Source organism: Helianthus annuus, chromosome 1 (genome assembly GCF_002127325.2).
Source record: "Helianthus annuus cultivar XRQ/B chromosome 1, HanXRQr2.0-SUNRISE, whole genome shotgun sequence".
In the NCBI taxonomy this organism is placed as follows: Eukaryota; Viridiplantae; Streptophyta; class Magnoliopsida; order Asterales; family Asteraceae; genus Helianthus; species Helianthus annuus.
The window spans coordinates 35,091,976-35,107,651 of NC_035433.2; the positions used below are offsets into that span (position 1 = coordinate 35,091,976).

A 15,676-nucleotide genomic window follows, 5' to 3' on the forward strand; every position below is an offset into this window, starting at 1 on the left:
ATCCCCTTGTTGCCTGCGCTCTGGTCGATCAAACACACACTTAGGTGTGTGTTTGGTGTGTTATTTTACTAGTAATAATTGAAGTTCCAGATTTGACAAGTTTGGTCCCTCAATTATACATGAGCTATAGGGCATTTAATTATACTTTGTCATATTATGTTAAGATTCTTACTAACTAGGTTATCTTTCCTAGTCTTTTATCTTGACTTACTACTGGTATTTAGTTTAAAATGTAACATTAATATTTTCGGGGTGTTACAAGTCCACCCTCCTTAAAGAGGGTTTCGTCCCCGAAACCTGTTTATGTATATGCCAAAAATTTCATACACGTACCGAAAAGTGTAGGGTGTAGTCGTTTCATTTCCTCTTCAGACTCCCAAGTGGTGTCTGATCCCTTTCGGTGTTCCCATTTGACCTTTACTTGATAGATCATCTTGTTCCTTAAGCTTTTCACCTTACGGTCTAGAATTGCAATTGGTCTCACCGCGTAGTTGAGACTATTATCCACCTCGATGTCGTCATAGTGAATATACGCGGTTTCGTCAGCTAGACATTTCCGGAGATGTGATACATGGAACGTGCTATGTATCCCACTCAACTCTGCGGGCAGTTCGAGACGGTATGCCACCCTACCGACCCGCTCGATAATTCTGAAGGGCCCGATAAACCTTGGGCTTAACTTTCCCCTTTTTCTAAACCGGATTATTCCTTTCCATAGTGATACCTTCAACATCACCTTATCACCAACTTGAAACTCAATTGGTCTTCTTCGTTTGTCTGCATACGCCTTCTGTCGATTTTGAGCCGCCCTCAGGTGAGCTCGGACTATGTCGATCTTTTGATTCGTGAGTCCGACTATATCCTTATGTGCAAGTTCACGCGGACCAACCTCACCCCAACATACCGGAGTTCGACACTTCCTACCGTATAGCATTTCATACGGGGCCATACCGATGCTTGCGTGGTAACTGTTATTATATGAAAATTCAACCAACGGTAGGTGAACATCCCAACTACCCCCGAAGTCAATTATGCACGCCCGTAACATATCTCCCAATGTTTGTATTGTTCTTTCACTTTGACCATCCGTTTGAGGATGGTACGCGGTGCTAATGAACAATTTAGTTCCCATTTGCTTTTGGAAATCGCACCAAAAATTTGAAGTGAACCGGGTATCCCTATGATGGATACCGGCACTCCGTGGCGTGCTATTATTTCATTAGTGTACACTTCCGACATCTTCTCTGACGTATAAGTTTCTCGGATAGGGATGAAATGGGCACTTTTGGTTAGTCTATCCACAATTACCCAAATGGCATCAAAACCACGGCTAGTTCTGGGCAGTTTGGTTAGCAGGTCCATTGTAATTTGTTCCCACTTCCAAACTGGAATATCTAATGGTTGCAACTTGCCGTATGGTTTTTGATGCTCCGCTTTGACTTGTAAACAAGTCAAACACTTCTCCACGTATTTAGCCACATCCCTTTTCATCCCCGGCCACCAATAGTTTTGCTTCAAATCTCTATACATCTTAGTCGCTCCGGGATGGATCGAATAGCGAGACTTATGAGCCTCGTCAAGCAGAAGACTCTTAACACCACATGTGTTTGGGACCCAAATCCTATCATTCCGGCATTTCATCCCATTACTTCCTTCCATAAGGTCTTTTACCATCCCTTTTATACGCTCTTTCTTTCAATTTTCTTTCTTTAACGCTTCGGTTTGGGCTTCTCGGATACGCTCAAGCAAACCTGAAGTTACTACCAACTGCATAGACCGTACTCGTATTGGGGCGCATTCGTCCTTTCGGCTAAGGGCATCCGCCACCACATTAGCCTTTCCGGGGTGGTAATGGATCTCGCAGTCGTAGTCTTTCACCACTTCTAACCAACGTCTCTGCCTCATGTTTAACTCCTTCTGATCGAAGAAGTACTTCAAACTCTTATGGTCAGTGAAAATAGTATTTTTCACACCATACAAATAATGCCTCCAGATTTTCAAGGCAAAGACCACGGCCGCCAACTCAAGATCATGAGTCGGGTACTTTGTTTCATGCGGCTTAAGTTGCCTAGAGGCATATGCGATCACCCTTCCCCTTTGCATTAGCACGCACCCAAGGCCTAGGTGTGACGCGTCCGAATACACTACCATATCCTCCGTACCATCCGGTAAAGTCAACACCGGTGCACAGGTTAACTTTTCTTTTAATGTCTGAAATGCCTTTTCTTGATCGCTTCCCCAGACGAACTTCTCATTCTTGCGGGTCAATTTGGTCAACGGCGCTGCGATTTTGTAGAAATCCTGAATGAATCTCCGATAGTAACCTGCCAACCCCAAGAAACTTCTAATTTCGGATGGATTCTTTGGAGGGCTCCACTTTGACACCGCTTCCACTTTTGACGGATCCACCAATATTCCCTCGGCACTTATGACGTGCCCTAGGAATTGCACCTCTCGTAACCAGAAGGCGCATTTTGAGAATTTAGCATATAATCTCTCTCGCCTTAACACCTCCAATACTTCTCGTAAATGGTTAGTGTGCTCCGCCTCGTTTCTTGAATAAACGAGGATGTCGTCTATAAAAACAATCACCGATCTATCGAGCATCGGTCTGCAAACCCGGTTCATGAGGTCCATGAAAGCCGCGGGCGCATTCGTTAATCCGAAAGACATCACGAGAAATTCGAAATGTCCGTATCGTGTTCGGAATGCCGTTTTTGGTACATCATTTTCCTTTACCCTTAATTGGTGGTAACCCGATCTCAAATCGATTTTTGAAAACCAGCTTGCGCCTTGTAATTGATCGAATAAGTCATCGATTCTCGGAAGCGGGTATCGATTCTTTACCGTGAGTTTGTTTAACTCCCGGTAATCAATACACATCCGCATGCTCCCGTCCTTCTTCTTTACAAATAGCACGGGAGCTCCCCAAGGAGACACGCTAGGCCGAATGAATCCCTTTTCAAGTAAATCTTGTAACTGAGACATTAATTCTTGCAGTTCTGACGGTGCCAATCTATAAGGTGTCTTAGCAACTGGTTTAGCACCCGGGGTCAGTTCAATCCCGAACTCTATTTCGCGCTCTGGTGGCATTCCCGGAAGATCCTCGGGAAAGACATCTTCAAATTCACGCACCACAGGTACGTCTTCAATCCTTGGCGTTTCTTTTTCGACGTCACGTACGTAAGTTAAATATGCCTTACACCCGTGTAGTATAAACTTGCGGGCTTCTACCATCGAGCATATCATGGGATTACAAGCCTTCTCCCCATAGATGATGACACGCCTTCCGCTCGGAGACGTTAGGTGTATCTCCTTACGTAAGCATATCACCTTAGCATGGTAGCGGGATAGCCAATCCACACGAGTGCAAATATATATATATATATATATAATCTATTTTTAAAATAGCTCAGAAGTTATACCCAAGATTCTACCAGGAGGCTTTCTAGTTGAACCTTAAAGTTACAAAGTGAGTCATTCTCTTTTTATTAACATTGTTTTACAATACTCCAAATTATTTTCAAAAATTTATAATTACAGGGATTAAGTCGTGGTTATCTTGAATCACTGGCTAGTGGGGTATTGTGCACATTACTAATTTCTCACGGTTAGGCTAATAATCCTAACAGTGATAATCATCACTACTTGGGCGAAAGGACCCAATAGTGGTATGACCATCGTCACCAGGAGGTGACACGGCGCCAGATAAAAATAAGATAGAAGCCATTGTAATCACTCTTAATACTGTGAATTATAACAAATGTGTTTTTGTACAAAAATGAAAGAACTCACCAGTATTTCTTGCTGACCAAATGTTTTTAAAACGCGTTTCAGGTAATTACAGTAGATTGGAATAAGAGTGATGATACGGCACCGAAAGGCTTAAAGAAGTGGCTTATTTTATCAGTTAAATTAAATTAAGAAAACATGGTTTCATATATTCTAGTTTATCCCATATTAAAGCTACCTTTTGTAAAACATGGGTTTATTTCCATCTTTTTAATAAATAAAAATCCGGTGTTTCTAAACTCTGATATTTTTCCTAACTCACGGTCCTGATGAAATTTCCGCTGCACTACTTTTCAAAATAACCACCGGTACCACTTGACTGTTCGCGGCTCCCGCTCAGGGTGGGGTCGGGGGTCGTGACAGAAGGTGGTATCAGAGTCACTGGTTTAAGCCATCTAGGTATTCTTTTAATACCTAAAACTTAAACCTTATGTTAGGAAATTAATGTAACAATTTATATGTTATTCTGTGTGGATAAATATTAATATTTATATTATGATTTTTATGTTTTGAGTTCAAAGTATGAGTAACCAATATGATTAGACGTACCCATATGCTACCTAGGCAGATGTATTATGCTACGCTCTTACACAATTAATATCTTAGGGTACCACCTTAAGTTAGATCCCTTCATAAATAAATGAAGGTAGCAATTACAAGAGATAGTTATGAATTGAGATAAACTAATAAACATATATATAAATATATATATATATATATATATGAGTAGGGTTCCTACGGAAAGTGTGTTTTTCCTAGAAAGTCTAGGAAGCGATCTTGTCCATCCGATTGGTATGTTTAAGGGTTGATATTAAATCAATGGCAATCTTGTAATAATTAACTATATTTAATAGATTGTTTTAAATGAGTAGGGGCAATTTCGTCCTTATGTGTGTTTTAAACCAATAAAAAATAACCATAAGAGATATCACATCTATTTAATACACGCCAATTTCCCTCTCTCTCTCTCTCTCTTTATCTCTCTAAACCCAAATTCGGAAACCCCCAAAATCATACCAAAAATACCTAAAAAATCATGGATGAAGATAAGAGATTTTCCTTGTTCCATATACGTAAGATCAAGCTTTCATTGTACTGCGTGTTTTACAAAGAGATTATGGGTGATTCTTGTTTGTAATTGACGGTATTTTGCTGGTTGCAGGGAAGAGATTCAAAAAGCAGGAAACTTTGGAAAGGATAGATAGCAGCGGAACAGTTACCGGAAGCCGATCGAAAGCTGGGCGAAATCTGCTGATGTAAAACACATTTGTATGAATCTGCTTGCTGTTAAAACACAACTGTATGAATCTGAATTGCTGTTAAAACACGGCAGTATGAATCTGAATGATAAAACACATTTGTATGAATATGCTTGCTATTAAAACACATCTGTATGAATCTGAATGATAAAACACATTTGTATGAATCTGCTTGCTGTTAAAACACAGTTGTATGAATCTGGATGCTAAAACACAACTGTATGAATCTGCTTGCTGTTAAAACACATTTGTATGAATCTGCTTGCTGTTAAAACACACCTGTATGAATCTGAATGCTAAAACACAACTGTATGAATCTGCTTGCTGTTAAAACACAACTGTATGAATCTGAATGCTAAAACACAACTGTATGCATCTGCTTGCTGTTAAAACACAGCTGTATGAATCTGAATGCTAAAACACAACTGTATGAATCTGCTTGCTGTTAAAACGCAACTGTATGAATCTGAATGCTAAAACACAACTGTATGCATCTGCTTGCTGTTAAAACACAGTTATATGAATCTGAATGCTAAAACACAACTGTATGAATCTGCTTGCTGTTAAAACACAATTGTATGAATCTGAATAATAAAACACAGTTGTATGAATCTGCTTGCTGTTAAAACACATCACCAAGAACAAACTGTTAAAACACAGTACCAAGAACATGCTGATAGATTCCAGCAAGAAAACGAAGGAATGATTGATATTACGTGAGATTAGAAATCGAAAACAAAAAATTCCGAAATTTATGTATAGTTAGTTATTGAAGATAATTTCCTAAAATAAAAATAGATTGTGAAAGTATATAAATGCCCTTTTAGATAAAATCCTTTAATGCCACATGTCGCGTTCTTATTGCTTCCTAGACTTTCTAGGAAAAACACACTTTCCACCCAACTCCTACTATATATATATATATATATATATATATATATATATATATATATATATAACACAAGTTTATAATAGTAGTTAAAACTACTTTTAGCAAAATATGTGAGTCGACTAATATATTTTATTAGGCATGATGCATGATTATATATGACAAGTATGAGATATATTTATCATCTCTTATTCTCATTGGACTATGTAGATTTTTTAGATACACCATATAACATTTAAATTATAAACATAAGAATAAAGGATCGTTTATATTATTAAGTAGAAGATAAGGGCGGAAAAACAAAAATATAAATAGCTTCAATGAGTGACACGTATGCTCCACTAATTTACTTTATTATATAGTATAGCTTATAAAAAAATAAAATAAAATAAAAAATAAAAAATTTGCATTAGTAACAGTTTTGACACCTGAGTCATAAGTAATGACAATTATCTAATTAATATTTATATATATGAAATACAACTGATAAACATAATAAAACTTTTCAGTCGTTAAATAGTATTAAATTCACAATATCATTATATATTTTGTCAAGTAATATATCACGATATATTTCTTGAGTATACCCTATTTATTATGCAAATTACTACTAAAATATATGTCATATACTACGAGATTTTTTATGAAGCATTAACTCTCACAATTAAAATTTTAATACTCATTTTTAACTTTTATTTTGGTAACAAATGTATATACAAGCAATGTGACTACACCAGTGTAATCATAATTTACTAATGAAATACATTAAAAATACACAGGATAAATTCAAACAATATACATTTACATATTATACCAAATTGATAATTCGATGCTTACACTACAAGAACAGGGCACCTTTAGCGGCGACGGGTGTCGCCGGTATTGACCACTTTTGTCGCCGCTATTGACTATTAGCGGCGACATGTCGCCGGTAAAGCATCGCCAGTATTGCTCGGACGCTATTGACTGACTGTCGCCGGTATTGATAGCTGTCGCCGGTATTGATGCTGCACTTTTAGCGGCGACTCGTGTCGTCGCTAACTGTGTCGCCGGTGTTGACTTTCGTCGGTAAAGGGTGAAGAGCAATAGCGGCGACACGTGTCGCCGCTAAAAGTCTATTTTTTTTTTAATACAGCAGCTGTATATACAGCTGCCCAGCCAGTTTTACGGCCGAAAAAACAAAACCTGCCTATTTTCAAACAACGCAAGCATACGCAATGAACATAATCAACATATACTAAAGGTAATATAATTAAAAACTACGTTTAAGTCGTACATTATATCCTACAACGTTTAATTAAATCCAAAGCATACATTAAAAACAAGTCACTCATCGTCATCGTTATCGTTGGGTTCATCGTCGGATTCATTATCGAATAAGTTGTCAGAATCGTAGTCTTTTGACTTTCCTTTTCCTTGTGAAGCAAGATAGTTGTTAAGTTGGTTCAAAAATGACGGGGTTTGGAACAAGCTGTTAACAAAATCCTACAATAATAGATAGCAAAACGTATATTAGCATATTAATTAACGCTACCAACATATATTTAACAAGGAAACATGCGTTCGTTTGTCATTTTTTAAATTGCGCAGTTTACCTCGGAAAAGGGTTCTTGCGTCCGAGCTTGCGAAGACGACATGTTAGATGACGAGTGCGAGGACGTGTTGGAAGAAGGTTTAGGCCCCATCCCGCGGTACCATCCTCGCCGCTCACCCAACGCTTCCTGATACGGGGCAATTGGCGGACCCTCACCGCTCCATTGACTTGTGGCCTGTTGTATGTTCCGCTGTATTTTACGAAGATGATTAAATATATATATGTGTATATATATATATATTTGTTATAGAAAATAATACTTAAAAGAAATACTTACGTAATTTTGTTCAGCAACCGGATCAACCCAATTCCCTTGATTGTCCGTGTGGGTTTTAGCATACGTAGGTACCCAATCCATATCCTGTTTAACATTAAACTTAGATTAGACATCAAATAAACAAAAGCTTACACACACGCACACATACATAAAACATTACATTTTTATAGGCGGTGCTACCGTACGAAGATGTCCCCCCACGGTATGGGAATTGTTGTTTCTCGCGTACTAGTGTGTTGGCCTCGCTTCTTTTAATATATTTAGCTTCCCGGAAACCTTCAATGGTTCTCAACCAGTTATCATAGGGCATATCCTTGGGATGGAATGCCCTTGCACTCTCAAGATCATTGTAACCTCCCTTGCTCTTAAATAATTTTTTAGCCTCGTACTTGCGGTCAGAGTACCGCTTCATAAGCACAGCCCTAATGCCACCCGTCAAGTTTTTGGCCTCTATATCACGTTCCACTTCATCAAAATTGAAATTTTCCTACAAATTAAATAAAAAAGTTAAAATATCATATATAAATTAGATTTGCATGTGCTTAAATATTTGATAAAATTTTATGCATATAAGTTATTTACCCGTAAGTGGTTCATGAGGGCATCCTTGTAATGTTGTTCAACGTTATCCCATCCAATTTTATCGAGGGGGATGGACCGCCACATATACAGGCCGGCCTCCCGTGAAAACATATCCCTTGTTTTACCAACAGGGGTATACGTCACCTGCCTGTCAAACGTAAGCGATACAGGCCCCCCCGCTTTTACCAGACGCCTTAGTTTCTCGTTTTTTGCTTTCCCCCTAACCCTCTTCGGGGGAACCGCTGCAATTAAAACAAAAATAATTAGTAACAACATTTATAATATATAAAATATAAGGACTACAAAATAATTTAGTAAAAGACTTACCGTCTGTCTCATGTGTGCCACGAAATCCACCAGGAGGAATCGGTGGATCACCAGCGCCGTCACCCCCATGTCCCCAGGGGGCCACATCAGCCATCAGATACGCGAATATCAACAATATCGAAAACATACTCCCTATAAAGTTACAAATGTTAGAGCATGTGTATCTAATACAAATTAAGGGAAAGTACAACAAGTGTAACTCAAATTCAAATAAATATTTCAAACAAGTGTTAATCAATTACAAATCAATAAAAATTACAATAACTTTTCTTTTAGTCAGACTCCACATAATCGGGATCATCCTCATCATAAGCAGCCTCGACCTCATCAGAATCAGTCTCGACTTCAAACACTTCATCGACGGTGGCCGTTGGGGGATCAACTTCAATTGAAGGCTCACCCGCAGTAACATGAGAAGATCTAATTTGAAAGTATTGGGTCAAGTCAATGACAAGTGGACAGTCAGATGAAGAGTTGTTGTCAACAACGTCACTATCTTCTAAGCGTTTGCCAACATTTTGAACCTTATTGACGCGGTCATCACTTAATGGCCGATCCCAAATTCTTCGATGATTAACATTTTCGACTACCCACCTATGTTTATTTTTTTGGTTTCGAGACGTTTCTTGGATGAAGAACACTTGTTTGGCTTGCGAAGCAAATATGAGTTGATCGTCTTTGTCCCATTCATGTTCAGTGCTTATACTGGTGATATTATTGTCATGGTTTACACCCCTTTGAGTATCAAACCACTTGCACCGAAATAGGACAGTGGAATAATCATTTGTATAACGCAACTCAATAATTTCTTCTAATTGGCCATAAAATTTCACACCGTTCTCTCCAACCACTTCCACCCCAGAGTTTTGCGTTGCGCATTTTGCATCACGTTCAAGTGTCTTAAACCTAACACCGTTGACTATGCAAGCAGTGTAAGTGTAAGCAGTCATTTTCGCACAAATTGAAAGAGCATACAACTCCGGGTGGAATTCTGGAGAATTTTGTGTTTTCATCGAATGGACCTAACAAATATATAGTAATAATGTTTGTTATATATGTATTACCTAGCAAGTATAGAGTAATGAGTGTTATATATATATTATACCTTATGGAGAAACCATCCCGGAAATTTGGTTTTAAGATCATCATGGGGATGTGTATGTTTGAATTCACTACATTGATGACAAATATAAGAAAGGAACGAAAAATACCAATTAACAGATTATGAAATGTTAAAGATAGAAGCACTCACTTCATGTACTCCCTAACTTCTGCGCAGTTTTCGAGGACAAACCATTCCATCTTGCTTTTTTCGATGAATGATAGATATTTCTCCTTTCTTGCGCCAACATAACGACATTTTGACTCAAACACCCATAACTTTCTTTTTTCAACAACGACATCATCGTTTCTATCTGGGCGATTGAACTTAGTCTGAACATCTTTAAGGTACATTGAACAAAATGTTAGAGCTTCTTCAAACACATAACATTCAGCTATACAACCTTCAGGCCTTGCCGGGTTTTTAACATAGTTCTTTAGTTTTTTCATGTACCTTTCAAATGGATACATCCATCTAAAAGCTACTGGACCTCCCGCAATCGCTTCATCAGGTAAATGCACAAGTAAATGAACCATAATGTCAAAAAACGCAGGTGGATAGATCATCTCTAACTTGCATAAGATGGTAACAATGTCATCCTTTGCTTTCTTCATATCATCCACCGATAGTGTTCTAGAGCAAAGTTGCTTAAAGAACATACAAAGGTCTACTATTGGTGTAGATGTATCTTTAGTCAAAAGCCCTCTAACCCCAATCGGTATCAAACGTTGCATGAGGATATGACAGTCATGAGATTTCAACCCGGTAATGTTAGCATTGTTATCTGTCACCCTCTTACTGATATTAGATCCAAACCCATCTGGTAATTTAACATTTTTTATAAACTGACAAAAAAGTTTTCGATCATCGGACTTGAATGAGTACTTTGGGTGGGGACTTAAGAACTTGCCACCCGATTGTTTCAGCCATTGTGACGGCCGAATGTTTAGTTTTTCCAAGTCAGACCGCGCATTTGGCGTGTCTTTGCTCTTATCGTTCATCAGAAGAGTACCGAGCAAGCTGTCGCACACATTTTTCTCTATATGCATTACATCTAAGTTATGTTTCAGCTGCAGAGAAGACCAATACTCAAGGTCAAAAAATATGCTTCTTTTGGACCAGTTCAACTCGAAATCTGACCGGGTTATCCTCCTACCTCCAAAATCTGGATGCTTGCCTGGTAGACGATTAATTAAACGACCTAGTTGAACAATACAAACGTCGTAGTCTAGGCGTCAAAGGAAAGTATCGTAACACCTTACGAGCCACCTTCGTGCCTTTTGTGTCTTTATCGACCCATCGACTCTCATTACAAACGGGACAATTTTGCAAGGACTCGTTTTCTTTCCAAAAGAGAGCACAATCATTTGTGCACACATCTATCATCTCATATGCCAAACCAATCTTCTTAAATGTCTTCTTAGCTACATAATACGAAGGGGGAATCTTGTTGCCTTCTGGCATTGACTCTCGCAACAACGAGAGGAGTCGATCTACTCCTTCATTTTGAAAATGGTACGTATCCTTTATATTCAAAAGCTTTGCTAAAAAGTCGATAGAAGAAAACTTAGTACAACCAGGATATAATTCTGTTTCAGCTTCCTTTATCAGGTCTTCAAAATCATCAACAACACCGCTACTATCTCCATTCGAGTTCTCTTGGTTAAGGTATGTATCTTCTTCCATACGCTCCCCCCTAATGTCTTCAATAACGTTTACCATACCGTCTTGTGGCGCAACATCGTTTACTTGTGCAATTGGAGTCGTGTCCCTGTGATAGGTCCACGAAGTGTATTCCTTCCAAAATTTGTTAATACGCAAATGGTATTTCATTTCTGCCATAGTTATTAAGCCGGAATTTTTACATTGGGTACACGGACATCTAACTTCATCGTGGTTTTTTATCACTCTTTCACACATCTCGATAAATGACTCGAGTCCTTGCTTGTAGTGAGGTGAATGACGTGGGGAATCAATCCAACTTTTATCGATAGGCATTATGCAACTGAAAGAAAATCTAATTTAGGATTAACAAGACAAGGGTAGGCTGCTAAACCCACTTTTTGAACACTTTATCTCACATGTGAATGTGTATTACATGATTGTTTGTTTAAGAAAAATTCGGCAGCATTTCCTCTTAGCTCCCAAGTATATATGTAATGATATATATACCCGAGGAGCAAAGAGAAAATGATAACCGAATCCTTCTTAAACAAACAATCATGTAATACACATTCACATCCTAAATGAGATAAAGTATTCAAAAAGCAGTCCCAAGATAAACGGGGACAACCCGAAATTAATTTCTAAATCAATTTCGGGCGGGTATTTCTAAGCTCGCTATGTTTAAAATGATTAATTCAAACACGGGTACAATTTTTTAAGCTTGTTATGTTCTTAATGATTGTTTTAAATTTTGGGCGGAATGTTATGTTTTAAATTATGATTTCAATTTCGATTGGGTGTTTTCTTAGCTCGTTATGTTTGAAATGATGATTTCATACATACTAACATACACAATTTACATACCTAAACTAAAAATTATACAATTTCTAAACTTAAAAAAAAAACGAACCATTATACAATTTACATACACATTTTTCAAATACACCTACATTATACAATGTAAACATACTAACAATTATACAAACATACATACATTCATTCATACACTTACATACCCACATACAACTTAAACTAAAAATTATACAATTTACATACTAACAATAATACAAACATACATACTAACATACTAAACTAAAAATTATACATTTTCTAAACTTTAAAAAAAAACTAACCATTATACAATTTACATACACATTTTTCAAATACACCTACATTATACAATTTACATACTAACAATTATACAAACTTACATACATTCATTCATACACTTTACATACTAACAATCATACAAACATACATACTAACATACACAATTTACATACCAAAACTAAAAATTATAGAATTTCTAAACTTTAAAAAAAAAAAACTAACCATTATACAATTTACATACACATTTTTCAAATACACCTACATTATACAATTTACATACTAACAATTATACAAACTTACATACATTCATTCATACACTTTACATACTAACAATCATACCAACATACAAACATACATACTAACATACACAATTTACATAACAAAACTAAAAATTATAGAATTTCTAAACTTAAAACAAAAAAAAAATAAAAAATAAAAAAAAACTAACCGGTTTTTGAGGTGGTGACCGGAGAAGAGATGGTGGTGACCGGAGAAGAGATGGCGGTGACCGGAGTTTCTTCCACAAACACAAAAATACACAAAAAATAGCAAAAATTAAAGCCTATAACGTGTATGTAACAAATGTAGAGAAGAAATGTAGCATAAAGCAAGTTAAACTAACCGATTGGGCCAAAATTCGGGTGTCTCCGGCGGTGGAAGGAAGAAATTTGGGGGGAAAAGTGAAGAGGAAAGAGGGAAACTCGCTGATAAAGGTGTTTTACGAATCGACTTTTAGCGGAGACGCTTCGTCGCCGGTATTGACCATTCGTCGCCGCTATTGGTTTAACCAGGATAAGATTTGTGTGGCTAGGGTTTAATGTGGGACACAGACTTTTAGCGGAGACAGTTGTCGCCGCTAATACCCTACTTTACGTCGCCGGTATTGCCTTTTAAGTCCCCAACCGTTAGATCAGGATTTTGATCAACGGCTGGGGTTTGGTCTCAGGGTGTGTGACACGGATCGACCAATAGCGGCGACATTAGGACCGTCGCCGCTAATGGTGTCGCCGCTAAAAGCCTCCCTTTCTTGTAGTGTTATCTTATATCTAGCTCATCAAAGCACATGATAACTCATTTATTTCTTTATAATGAAAACAAAACACCGTTGTGGTACACCAATATGGTCAAACTACAAATACATTGAAAACTGAACTGAAAAAAAAAATTCAAACTAGAATACTCTAGTTAAAAGCATAGTTAATTTATTACTTTTTAGTTACGAGAAATCATATAAACAGAATAGCCTTTATATTTATAATAGATTATTTATTTAGTTATAAACTTCAGTTTTAACTATAAGTTTATGTTTTACCTAACATTAGTTAAAACGGATTTATTTAATAAAGGCAAATTGGATTTAAATAATCCCAACTCAGTGTTATTGCCCAATAATAATCACAACTCATTTAATCACCAATAATAATCCGAACTATTCACTTTTGTTTGTAAAATACTCCCAGTTAAAAAAACACTAACTAGGTTAAAAAAATTGCTGATGTGGCTTGCCACGTGGCATATTTTGATGATGTGGCAGCTGATGTGGCAGTCTACGTGGCATATTTTGATGACGTGGCAGGTGACGTGGCAAACCACATCAGCAATTTTTTAACCTAGTTAAGGTTTTTTTAACTGGGAGTATTTTACAAACAAAAGTGAATAGTTCGGATTATTATTGCTGCTTAAATGAGTTGGGATTATTATTAGCCAATAACAGTGAGTTGAGATTATTTAAATCCAATTTGCCTTTAATAAAATGATTCTGTGTCATTAGCATTGTTTAAATATAAATTTATTTATATCATATAAACTGATTAATAAAAGGTCATTATGAAGCAAACGTTTTACCTTAGTGACTAAGTTCATATATTACAAATTTATAACAAGATATTTGGTATTTTTATTATTATCGTATTTATTGACTCTATTTGGAATATAAGCCCTAATCAATATTGATAATTATAATATAACTTATAATAGTAAATATCAATAATATCCTCATCTAAATATGTGTTATATTGTTTTATTACCTTGTTTGGTCTCATATAATGATGTCGTAACCAAAAATATTAAATAAGTAAAGAAGCCTCGGTTGCTCTACTATGGTTGAAAAAGACGGAAGCTGTTCTTAAAATCAGCCAATGTCCGTTTTAAGTACTTTAACCTAAAACACTTTACCTTTACCTTAGAATTTAAAATTTTAAAATATATTGAATACAATAAACTCTCGTAGTGATAATTTAGATTATAATCTTTTAAAACATTAATCTGACTAGTTTTGTAATTGGCAGGGTTTAAGTAATCTGAAAAAATAAAATTTTATACACTGCATGTACTAATAATTGGAAGTATATATACACATTATAATAATGTTTATATATTTTATATGTTTATACGTATATATAATGTAAACAAAAATTTATTTTACGTAGGATGCATGTAAAATTTTATACATTTAAAACTAGAACATACTTTAAAGAAAGTGTATGTTCAAAAGATTTTATATATATACTATAAATCATCATGTTTTTATTCTCTATCATTTAGAATATTATATAAAAGTAATAATTTGTATTTTATATATATATATATATATATATATATATAGGGGCTGTTTAACGTACAAATGCGTTTATCGTACATTACGTACGCTACAATCTCAGCCGTCAGATCATCTTCCCGCATTGAAAATCGCGTGTTGTTTTTTTTGTAACAAATTCGCATGTTGGTTTTTTAACATGCGATTTCATCAAAATTACCACATGCGAAATTGTTACAAAAACCAACATGCTATTTCATCAAAATTATCACATGCGAAATTGAATTACCACATGCGAAATTGTTACAAAGAAACAACCTGCTATTTCATCAAAATTATCACATGCGAAATTGAATTACCCAAAAAAACAACCTTCTATTTCATTAAAATTATCACATGCGAAATTGAATTACCACATGCGAAATTGTTACAAAAAAACACCTACTATTTCATCAAAATTATCACATGCGAAATTATTAGAAAAAAAACAACATGCGATTTTCATTGCGGGAAGATGATCTGACGGTTGAGATTGTAGCGTAC

General features: G+C 36.2%; 1 protein-coding gene across 1 annotated transcript; it reads right to left on the reverse strand.

Annotated features, from left to right (window-relative positions):
* Window positions 1-7,158: 7,158 nt before the first annotated feature.
* On the reverse strand, window positions 7,159-13,291 carry LOC110945035. Its single transcript, XM_022186678.2, has 8 exons — window positions 13,220-13,291; window positions 13,046-13,114; window positions 8,721-8,852; window positions 8,394-8,635; window positions 7,972-8,298; window positions 7,812-7,895; window positions 7,536-7,724; window positions 7,159-7,425 (listed from the first exon to the last, which is right to left on the reverse strand). Exons 3-8 carry the CDS (start codon window positions 8,845-8,847, stop codon window positions 7,267-7,269), a joined length of 1,128 nt encoding a protein of 375 aa, XP_022042370.1. The 5' UTR covers window positions 8,848-8,852; window positions 13,046-13,114; window positions 13,220-13,291; the 3' UTR covers window positions 7,159-7,266.
* Between the last annotated feature and the right edge of the window lie 2,385 nt (window positions 13,292-15,676).